We start from the raw sequence: 11,849 nt of genomic DNA on the forward strand, positions 1-11,849 counted from the left end.
GAGCCCCGATCCCACCGTTGCCGCCCGATTCACCAATGCCGTCGCCGCACCGATTTGCCACCGCGAAGCCCCCGCCACGAGTTCCCACCCAATCGTCGCCCGCCACCAAGCCCTTGCCCTGAGCCCTCACCCCACAGTCGCCGCCCAGATTCGGCACCCGCCGCCGCCCCATCGTCGCCATGCCGCCGAAGAGGACCCCGAAGAGTAAGACGGGGTTCTTCCGCGTGCGGACGAAGCCATCCAGCAACTTCGGCATGGATTTCTACGACGAGGGACGCCGCTTCTGGCTCGGCACATACTCCATCGCCGACGAGGGAATGCATGCTTACATTGGAAGCAAGGTGTCGATGGGGAACAAACAAAAAGTTAGCAATTTACTCTCTTGCATCCAACCAGAGTGTAACTATGATTATAGATTTACCTTTCTATTCTTCCATTTTTCTAATATTTCATATAATAACCGTTGAGAAAAAAATTAAGCTCGGGCGTATTGAACAAAGCTCACAAAACAATTGTTCATTAATTTCACTACTAGAAGGAGACTTTTACAAAAATGTTTAAACATGATTGTCACTACTATATAGCACAATTAAATGACATTCACACAACGAGCCAACCAATTGAAATAAACCGCATACGAAATAAATACAGAGGACTTAACCCATGATCAAAGAATAGGCGCGGCAAAGTGCGCGTCATGCTCTAGTTTTCATTATGCGCCAGGGAGTTCAAGGACAATCTATGTAATTTTGTCCCACCTTTGGGTTGTTGCAGCCATCACGTCCCTCTGCGCGAGTGTTCTCATCCCTGCCACGTCTATTGAGCTCCTACGTGAGCAGATATTTTCTTTTTAAGTTACCCTACGTCACCTGATTGACGTCACCCCATCTCGTCGCTGCCTTGCTCGACAAGCTCAAATTAAAAGGAAAGACCAGATAAGCTGAAATTTAAAAAAGAAGTGGCCCGTCGAATGGGCCCTAAAACTAAGGGACCTGAACGGCCTGGAGCCCTTTTACGTACAACGGCAAAAAACCGAATTTCTTCTAGAAGGTCAGTTCAGGCCTCCGCATCGTCCGCGTCCGTACGCACCAACAAACCCAGCAGGGCGCCGCATCGCATCGGGTGCATGCGGGTGCCCACTGGCCGGTGGGCCGAGGGCCGAATGAAGCTGGAATATTCTGCTAGAAGTAGTACACGTACCAACTAACGAACAAGTACCAACCCCTTCCGGCCGCGAAGCCATCTACCTTCATGCGCGCGTCGCCGCTAGAGCCCTAGCAAAGGCGCGCCTCTCTGCACGTACGGGGAGAGCCACGCACGCGCCGTCCATCCATGGATCTCCCCGGCGCCTCCCTCCGTGCTCCTCCCCCTCGCGGCCTCGGCGCGCTCGCCGTCTCGGCGGACGCCGTCAGGCTTAGCACCATCACCGCCATCCTCCGCGACCGAGACCACTATGAAGGTATACGTTGCTTGCTACGTACTGCTTCGTGCGTGCAGCGTTTGCTAAGCTTAGCTAGCTGTGGTTGATAAAGATGCTAGCTGTTTGCTTGCTTGCTTGCTTGCAGTGACGGTTTGCACTGATCCGGCGGCGGCCATGGCGGTGCTCCGCGCGGGGAACAAGTTCGAGGTCCTGCTGGTCGACATGCACTCCCTAGGCTGCGGCGCGCCGGCCTTAGAGCTCTTGGAGTGTGCCGTCGGCGAGATGCACGTTCACACACATGGTAACTATATTGGATCTTGTGCCTAGTTATGTCTACGCTGTTCTAGTTTATCTAGCGATGGAGAGACGACGGTTTTGAGGTATTGACAACGTTATGAAAGAGAGTTGGTTTGAGCGAAGTACGTACATAGTGAAAAACTCAGTGCTATGCTGCCAGATTAATTCTTCCTTGAAGTTCGTAACTTTGACCCAAGTGCTTGAACTATAAAAAGATAATCATGGTTGCTTCAACTTACTTAGTCTACCGTAATAACAAGATGGTAACCATTGTTGGGTGCGCGATGATGCATATATGGTAACTGGATCTTGTGCTTAGTTAAGTCTGCCGTGTTACGTTTTATCTAGCCATGGAGTGATGACGGTTTTGTGGTTAATTTTTTTTAAGCAAGTAGACGATCGATTTAGAGCTGTGTTGCCAGATTCTTCTTTGAAGTATTTTTTTAAGTATTTCTTTGAAGTATACAGGAGTAGTTCTATAGATCAAACGGGCTTATGTACCATAGCTTAACTGCTAAGTTGGGCCGGCTAATGATTTAAGGGGTACTCGCAAAGAACATTGATGTAAGGGGTGTGCTTCAGTTTATTATCAATTATCTAAACGGGCTTATATAGCATAGCTAATGATGGTTTGAGGGGAAATACTTGCTAACTATTGATGTTTTTTTGTTTCATTTTGAAACCATCGACATACCACTATCTGCGCTGCTTTCGCATTAACAAAAGAGAACTAGAGTTCCAACTTCCGATGAAATCGCTATGTTACATATATATGACATAAAAGGCCCAACAAGAACTCTCATAAATCAATCAATCTAACTTTGAGCATTTTGACCAAGCCTGCATAGAAGTAGATACATAATTACTTTCTACCCACTTTACAGATGCTCCTTTTGTTAATTATCATTGGTAAATAATATTATACCACGTGTGATAGAGTATGTTTGAACCATGAAGTTAGGTGTGTGTATTCGGTCAGAAATAATTAGCACATACTTCATTCCAATGGACTATTTCATATCGTGTAGCATGCATCAATATCATCTACTTAGAGTAAGGCCATGAATTTGTCTTCGCAAAGGTGGCAGAGATAAATAAATAAATAGGTGCAGTCAGGTAATTACATGACTGGTTGACTATCTTTATTATCCATATAGATGTTGTTCTAGAAAATGTGTAGTCGAACTTATATAATTAACTTCGACTTTTAACATATGAAAACATATTCAGATTTATCGGGACACAATACTATCACTGGATTTGCATGCGAAATAATTTCATAATATTAGAAGTTCATATAATCAATTTTTCCACTTTAAAACTAGCTAGCGATCAAAGTTACACACTAGACATTGTGTTTGCGAAGAAAACACCATCTATTTGCGCAAGTAGGAACTATAAGCTTTCCTCAAAATTAATACCAATAGCATTAAGATTCATGTAACAAAAGTTATGCTCTTCATTACTTTAGCTATACTAACATTTCTCATTTCATGTCATATAGTTATTTCGAAAAATGGCGATCGCTATGGACCCCTAGAGATGAAGGATCTCGGTATTATCAGGAATGCCATCTACAATGAAGCAACCAATGGATCTAAGTCACCGGGGGCCATGCCGAACAGTCCATGCAACAACTCATCGGTGGAGACAACACCCACAACAACAACCTTAGTAATTTCAGGAAGGAGGGCAACAAGAAGGAGGATGGGAAGGACACGAGTAAACGATACAAACAGTCAGGAGCTGGATGAAGTGAATGTCAAGAATGAGAAACAAAAACCGGTTGAGAAGCCAACGAAGGCCCGGGTCATTTGGACTGACGAACTACACAAGAAGTTCGTGGAAGCACATGACAAACTCCTCCCTGGAGGTAATGTAGTTAATCATCGTTGTTTACCCATCTGCCTAATTTACGGTTAATTATTAATGGACTAGGTTTATATGCACTATTAGATCACTGAGCCTATCAACCAATCTTATATACCGCAAATTTTACATGTAGTATTGATAACTTAGCTTAGTGTTTATAAGGTAACTTGTTTTCTTTTGAATGTGGTCTTAGATGCTGTGCCGAAGAAAATACTTAAGTTGATGAATGACCCTACACTCACTAGAGAGAACATTGCCAGCCACCTTCAGGTAATTGGACTATACCTTTTGTACATAATATTAAAATTAAGATGACCACGTAGTCCTCTATTTTTTATATTTTTACAGAAAGTACAAATGTGATAAGTGAAATGTGCATCGGGATCACAGAAATGGAGTAGAAAATGTGCATATTGAGTTTTTTATGTGCATGGGTAAATTTTCGTGCAAAATGTTGCATTTGTCTGCTATGTGAAAATCATATAAAGATGTCTTCTTAGCCTCTCCTTGTTTTTCAATGCACTACAAATGTAGTTGTTTTCCAGTGAAACTAATATATAGTGCATTCTAGCATATAAAAGTAGGATTATACCCAGTTTTACCTATGTTTTTCAATCATTGTTTTAAAAAATCAATATAGTGAAAGCATCAACATCTGTTGGGGTGTAGAAAATCATGTAATTTAAAACTAGTCATACTCCTCTCTTATTTTGTTCTGTGGAGACTCTTTTTTGTGAAGATTATATCCTTTTATACTTTCACTGTTGTCCAATAAACATTTCACGAATTGTATTCCAGAAACATAGGATGAATCTCGATCCTCTTCGTAAGGGCAATACTGGAACAAGGAATAAAAAATTAACACCTCCCCAAGCATCATTGCTCTCTCCTAACTTGTCTCGGCAACAGGTACTCTACTGAAAATCTATATGGAGACCATTATCACTTGCTCGCTCCAACAATGTCATAAACTCATTTTCTCAACATGCGAATAACATGTGTGCAGGCTTCTTCTACAATGATGCAATCTTTGTCTAGTGCAAACTTTCCGGAGATTATTACGACACAAGCTGTTGTTTGCATGAACCATAATATGAATGATTCAGGCAGTCATCCGGTGATACAGATGAAATCATTTAAGGGTATGGACAAGATTAACAATACATGTCTACATGATAAACACACACTATTTGATTATTCCTATTACTTTTCTTAATTTGATGTTACACTACTTAAATTATTTTTTTCACGTATTCTATTTTTTTTCACATGAAATGTGGGTTCTCCAATGTAGCATCAGAAGATATGTACACCGGAGATAATGAATCTACAAAAAATAGCACATGGTCTGGTGGTAATTCAGATAATGCCGGCTGCCAGGAAAATAGCATCGAGTTTTCGGTAAGAAATGGTAATAACGAGTTAATTTAAATGATCTTGTTATTTGAATATCCTAATGATATTTTTTTTCAATATTGTTGTTCTATAGATAAAAGAGCCTAAGCTTTCATGGGATCAAGTGTATTTCTACACCAATGGTAACTAAAACACTTTGTCCAAAAACACATGAAGGACCGGTTTCCAAGACTATTAGTGGAGAGTCCATCTTAGTTTTTGAATACATATAGCGTGTTAAGGCGGATAATGGTTATGTGCTTAGCATTTTTATGTAAGGAGATGGTTGTGCGATCGGATTTTGTAAAATCTCATTTTGTGGACCACATACTCCAACAAATTCTTTGTGTGTATGTGTGTGTGTACTCTTCTAAAATTAAATAATGCCAATTTGGAGCCCTTCACTCCTCTCTGAATGCATTTTTTTTGGGTTTTCCTTAGTTAGATCGGTGTTCCTTGTTTATGTATGCAACGTTGTTAGATATGTGACAAGTGTCATCATCCAAGTCATACTATTAAAAATATCCTATTCTAGAACATACTATGGTGTTATCCAAGCCCTAGATATTTTTTACATTCGTGAGTATTCTAGTAAATACCACCTGAAATGTCGACCTCTAGAATTTTCTTAATTATATGCCGAAATGTCACTATGAATTTGCAATACGCGCCCGTGGTATCCTGAGAAATCATTACCTAAACACCGGCTCCATATGAGCTCATATTCTGAGTTGTAGTCCTCGTTCCGCCATCTATTTATTTTTGTAAGAGAAGCACAATGGCTTATAAACTGATTAAATGAACTAGAATGCTTAAACAGATTTCGTCGAAGAAGCCTTGTTTGTGGCGGGCAATTTTCCTTCCTAGCCCCGCAGGAAACAAAATGTTCCAGTCAATTAATAGACACCCGGCCGATGCACCAAAAACAGGGTGAAAGTTGCACCCTGGAGAGAACACATTTGGTTGAACAAGACCGATTTGCGACATTTAGTACTCGCACGTATTTGTTTCCCCCCTGTTCCAGAAGGAAACAGAAATGTGTTTCTGCTAAATTACAGCATTCCAGATATATACCAAAAGAAAGAAAAGGAGAAGACATACATATGAGCTGTGCAGCAGTTCAGATCAGAACAGTTTGGTACATTTTTTCCCCCAAATACTACTAGCTTATAATCATTCAGTCACTGGAGAGCATGTTGGAAATATGAGCAAATTACTACGAGATTTAATCCGAATAAATAAAAGATAAATCATGACTACACTAGCAGAGATTGAAATAATCATGCGAACTAGCATAGTAGAAGAACAATTCACATCTAGGGCACATACTAGAAACATGAATTCTACAACGATCTCGAACAGGAAGGATAGAATCACATATGGTGCAGCAGGAGTAGCATCGCCGGCGTTGACGTTGTCCCCCATGTCGTCGAGGATGAGGTTGCCAAGGTCGGGAAAGAAGTCGTTGTTCGCGAAGTCGTCGCTGCCAGCACATGCGTGCACTATATAAAGAGGTGCAACTCTCTTTCAACTTCCGGGGTGGGACTAAACTTTAGCCTCACTCACTCCACTCACATGCGTGCATGAATGGGGCAAGAGAATTTCAGAATTGTAGTTGGGCTTTGGGCCAAAGGCCTACTAGCAAAATCCCAACAATCCCCCACAAAGTCTCATTGGCACATCTCATCAGTTAATTCCAAAACATTGTTTATATACCGGTGCTTAGTGGAGACTGTGAAGTTGAACTTCCACTCCGAGTTTTATGCTACACTAGATCACAACTTGAATAGTGGACTATGCCTTGAACTACAAGTTTTCTGTGAAACTAGTTTCACACAAATTTTTGACCGATACTGGGCTGCCGCAAGGCTTCCCCGCGGGTGGAGCGTATACGTCATGCTCCAGGGCCTTTCATGAATTTATTAGAGAGCACCCAGTTCTCACAGACTGCGACGTTAATAGTCAAATTCATATAGGTGTGTTCCTCAGGAGATGCTCTGCAGGACAACATCTCTGCTTACTCAAATAAGCCACTTGAAACACATTAAGATAAATATCAACCTACCATGCAGATCAGGAGAGTATTGCATCTTCATGTTGTGGGATAATTAAAATAGGGATACTCTCCTCTCAGCTGACCAACAGCTTGTCTCCCACTCCTACTTCACGGGATCTCCGATCACATAGAGTGGGTTCCCACTATGGACAACTCATGCGGTGGGTCTCAAGCCCATCTCCATCGATGCATTATCTATCACGTTACGTGATAGACCCTTTGTGAAGGGTTCTGCCAAGTTTTTTGATGTTTGGATATAATCCAACATAATAACTCCGGAGTTCCTTAATTTTCTGGATATAATCCAACAGATTTTAGTCTCCTCTTCACATGCCTTGAGGACTTCATATTGTCCTTAGAACTATTTATCTTGAGGATCATAGTTTGATTATCACAGTTCATCAGGATAGGGGGTATTGGTCTTTCAACCATAGGTAAGTCCATCAAGAGCTCATGAAGCCACTCTGCTTCAACAGTGGCAGTGTCTAATGCTGTGAGTTCTGCTTCCATAGTTGATCTCGTTAAGATGGTCTGCTTGCAAGACTTCCAGGAAACTGCGCCACCACCAAGTGTAAAAACATAACCACTTGTGGCCTTAATCTCATCAGCATCAGATATCCAGTTTGAGTCACTATAACCCTCCAGTACCCTTGGATACCCGGTGTAGTGAATTCCATAGCTCGCGATGCCTTTCAAATAGTGCATAACTCTCTCAAGCGCATGCCAATGATCATCTCCCGGTTTTGACACAAATCGACTCAGCTTGCTCACAACAAACGAGATGTCAGGCCTCGTGGCACTTGCCAAATACATAAGCGAGCCAATAATCTGAGAACACCTCAGTTAATCCCTAGCAATTCGTCGATTCTTTTGAAGCAACACACTAGCATCATATGGAGTTGGAGAAGGCGTGCGGTCGCTATACCCAAAACGACTCAAGACCTTTTCCACATAGTGAGACTGAAGCAGTGTGATCCCACCATTCTCATCTCTCAATAGCTTGATGTTTAAGATAACATCAGCTACTCCTAGATCCTTCATCTCAAAATAGCGAGATAAGAAATCCTTAACCTCCTTGATTAAATCAAGTTTGGTTCCAAAGATCAATATGTCGTCGACATACAGACAAATAATAACTCCTTCGCCCCCACCATGGCGATAGTACACACACTTGTCACCATCATTTACTACAAAGCCGGCAACAGTTAATGTTCTTTCGAACTTCTCATGCCACTCCTTAGGAGCTTGTTTGAGGCCATATAAAGATTTTAATAACTTGCACACCTTTCCTTCCTGACCAGCTACTACAAAACCATCTGGATGATCCATGTAAATTTCCTCCTTCAACTCTCCATTGAGGAAAGCCGTCTTAACGTCCATTTAATGAACGAGAAGACCATGTGAGGCAGCCAGTGAAAGTAGCACCCGAATTGTGGTCAGTCTAGCCACGAGTGAGTAAGTATCAAAGAAGTCTTCATCTTCTTTCTGGGTATAACCCTTAGCCACAAGTCATGCCTTGTACTTTTCAATCGTACCATCAGGTCTAAGCTTCTTCTTGAACACCCATTTACATCCTACAGGTTTGCACCCATAAGGACGGTCAGTGATCTCCTAGGTTCCGTTAACTAAGATGGAATCCATCTCGCTACGAATAGCTTCCTTCCAGTAGTCAGCATCAGGAGACGCATAGGCTTCTGAAATAATCCTAGGTGTTTCATCCACAAGGTACACAATGAAGTCATCACCAAAGGACTTTGCAGTCTGCTGTCTCTTACTCCTCACAGGAGTTCCATTGTCACCCTCAATAGGATTCTCAACGTGTTCCATCGCAATGGTGGGTTCAGGAATTACAGCGAATTCCTCACTAGATGGAGTAGGTATCTCCTGGTTTGATGAACTCGACGTATCCTTCATAGGAAATATGTCCTCAAAGAAAGTCGCATCATTTGACTCCATAATCGTACCAACATGCATGTCGGATACCCCGGATTTTATTATCAAAAATCTATAGCCAACCCTATGAAAATCATAGCCCAGAAGAAAACAATCCACGGTTTTTGGTCCAAGCTTGCGCTTCTTGGGAATTGGTATATTGACTTTCGCCAAACAACCCCAAGTACGTAGGTAAGAGAGTTTCAATCTTTTCCTTTCCCATTCCTCAAATGGATTCATGGTCTTATGCTTTCTGGGAACTCGGTTTAGGACATGACACGCAGTCATTAGCGCCACCCCCCACCATTCCTTGGAAAGACCTGATGTGTCTAACATGGTGTCGACCATATCAGTTAGAGTTCGGTTCTTTCTTTCGGCTACCCCATTTGAATGAGGTGAGTAGGGAGGCGTCCTCTCACGGATTATACCATGTTCCACATAAAATAGATCAAATTCATTGGAAAAAATACTCTCCACCACGATCGGACCTAAGCCGCTTAATTTTCCGATCAAGTTGGTTCTCTGCCTCTGCTTTATAGTTTTTGAAGAAAGTTAAAGCCTCATCTTTTGATTTCAGAAGAAACACATAACAATATCTAGTGGAGTCATCAATCAACGTCATGAAGTATCTCTTTCCATCTTTTGTCAACATGTCATTCATCTCACAAACATCAGAATGTATAAGCTCTAGTGGCGCCAAGTCTCTTGCCTCTGCAGTCTTATGGGACTTGTGAGGTTGCTTAGCTTGTACACATACTTGGCACTTAGAGCCTTTGACAGTAGAGATTTTCGGAATTAAATTCATATTGGCTAGCCGCGTCATGCACCCAAAGTTAATGTGACAAAGTCGTGAATGCCAAATATCAGACTCATTATTGTGGCAAACATTATTAATAACTTTACTGCAAATATCTGACAAAGACAGGCGGAACAAGCCTCCGCTCTCATAGCCTTTTCCAACAAATTGTCCATACTTAGAAATTACAACTTTATTGGATTCGAAAACCAACTTAAAACCATCTCGACATAAACGGGAACCGCTAACGAGATTTTTATTGATGGACGGTACATGATGAACGTTCTTCAGACGCACGGTCTTCCCCGAAGTAAACTTCAAATCGACCATACCAACACCTCGAACGATGGCATGTGACTCGTTCCCTATCAGCACGGGAGAAGTCCCTGTGGCCTGGTAAGAAGAAAACATGGAGGCATCGGCACAAACATGTACATTGGCACCAGTGTCAATTAACCAATCAAGGGATTGAAATACTGAAAGGATGGTAGGAAAAATACCATACACTGATTCCTTCATATCAGTATCACCGATGACAACATTAGCGGACTTGCCGCTCTTCTCATGTTCGCGCTCCTCAAAGCGGTTAGGACACTTCGGGACCAGTGATTAGGATCACCGCAGACATGGCAAAGTCCCTTCCCCTTCTTATGAGAATTCTTCTTGAAGTTGATAGAATGTGATGGCTTGTTCTTTGTATCAAACTTGCCTTTGCCCTGAGTTTTGTTCTTGTTGTTTTTGAACTTGTTGGGCTGGAAGTTCTTGTTCTGTACCATGTGGGCACTAGAAGCTCCCTCAGCAACTTGAGCACCGGTGTCTTTTGCTCTCGCCTTCTCTTCAACATCAAGAGTATCAATGAGATCCGCAACGGAAAACTCCTGTCTCTTGTGTTTCAGGGAAGTAGCAAAATTGTTCCACGAAGGTGGAAGCTTGGCAATGATGCCTCCGGCGACAAACTTGTCCGGCAACACACACTTGAAGTACTCAAATTCTTTTGCGAGCGACTGTACCTCATGAGCCTGTTGTACAACAGAGCGCTCATCAGTCATCTTGTAGTCATAGAATTTGCTCCATGACGTACAACTTGCTGCCGGCGTTCGAGGCACCAAACTTGGCCTCGAGCGCAGCCCACATGTCCTTGCCATTGTCAAACGACATATACGAATCCACAATGAAGTCATCAAGAACACTCAGAAGAGCGCCTTTAAAGAGAGTATCGATCTTCTCAAAAGCTTCCAGCTGTGATGGATTAAGATCGCCCTCGGGCTTGGCCTTGGTGGCGTCATAGCAGCCCATGGTCTGAAACCAGTAGACTGCTCTCGTGCGCCACCTCTTATATTGCGCCCCTTAAAGGCAGGCGGCTTCAGATGTGCAGCAAAACCACTCGGAGTAAATTGCCTATAATCAGGTTTTTGGATTGTTGGAAATATGAGCAAATTACTACGAGATTTAATCCGAATAAACAGAAGATAAATCATGACTGTACTAGCAGAGATTGAACTAATCATGCGAACTAGCATAGTAGATGAACATATCACATCTAGGGCACATACTAGAAACATGAATTCTACCACGATCTCGAACAGGAAGGATAGAATCACATACGGTGCAGCGGGAGCAGCATCGTCGGCGTTGACATTGTCGCCCATGTCGTCGAGGATGAGGTTGCCGAGATTGGGGAAGAAGTCATTGTTCGCGAAGTCGTCGCTGCCAGCAGTCGCGCGAGTGCACTCCCCAAAAACCTGATCGCCCCTCTCCCATACAGGATCACGAGAGGCGGGTTCCGGAGGCCTGCTGTCCCTTCTCCCGGTGCACGCCGAAAGGAGGGATGGAGAAGACTTGCTTGGCGGCGCAATGATCTGGAACGGTGATGAGAAACCATACAAAGCGGCGGCGGCTAGGGTAGACGTCCGCCTGACTATATAGTGCAGGCCGGGTAGGTCGTGGGAGTAAACCCCACGTCCGAGTCGTCGCGATCCAAAAGAATCGGAAATGGTTCAGTAATTAACGCATCCGTTAATTATTAATTAATGACTCATTATTTTTCCCCGAGCAGCAAAAATATAGACAACGTGCCTAGC

At 42.8% G+C, this 11,849-nt stretch overlaps 1 protein-coding gene across 1 annotated transcript; it reads left to right on the forward strand.

Annotated features, from left to right (window-relative positions):
* The first annotated feature begins 1,332 nt into the window (after positions 1–1,332).
* On the forward strand, positions 1,333–5,337 carry LOC119350920 (two-component response regulator ORR21-like). Its single transcript, XM_037618526.1, has 8 exons — positions 1,333–1,459; positions 1,566–1,721; positions 3,222–3,590; positions 3,783–3,859; positions 4,388–4,498; positions 4,596–4,731; positions 4,884–4,990; positions 5,079–5,337. The coding sequence occupies exons 1-8, from the start codon at positions 1,333–1,335 to the stop codon at positions 5,133–5,135; spliced, it is 1,140 nt and encodes a 379-aa protein (XP_037474423.1). The 3' UTR covers positions 5,136–5,337.
* The last annotated feature ends 6,512 nt before the right edge of the window (positions 5,338–11,849 follow it).

The sequence above is a fragment of the Triticum dicoccoides genome, chromosome 1B (assembly GCF_002162155.2).
Source record: "Triticum dicoccoides isolate Atlit2015 ecotype Zavitan chromosome 1B, WEW_v2.0, whole genome shotgun sequence".
Classification (NCBI taxonomy): domain Eukaryota; kingdom Viridiplantae; phylum Streptophyta; class Magnoliopsida; order Poales; family Poaceae; genus Triticum; species Triticum dicoccoides.

Bases quoted from the DNA above. Each gene is read 5' to 3' on its own strand.
- LOC119350920 (XM_037618526.1), top strand. From the start codon at position 1,333: ATGGATCTCCCCGGCGCCTCCCTCCGTGCTCCTCCCCCTCGCGGCCTC. The intron at 3,860-4,387 runs GTAATTGGACTA...ATTGTATTCCAG, and splicing joins ACATTGCCAGCCACCTTCAG to AAACATAGGATGAATCTCGA. The intron at 4,732-4,883 runs GTATGGACAAGA...TCTCCAATGTAG, and splicing joins ACAGATGAAATCATTTAAGG to CATCAGAAGATATGTACACC.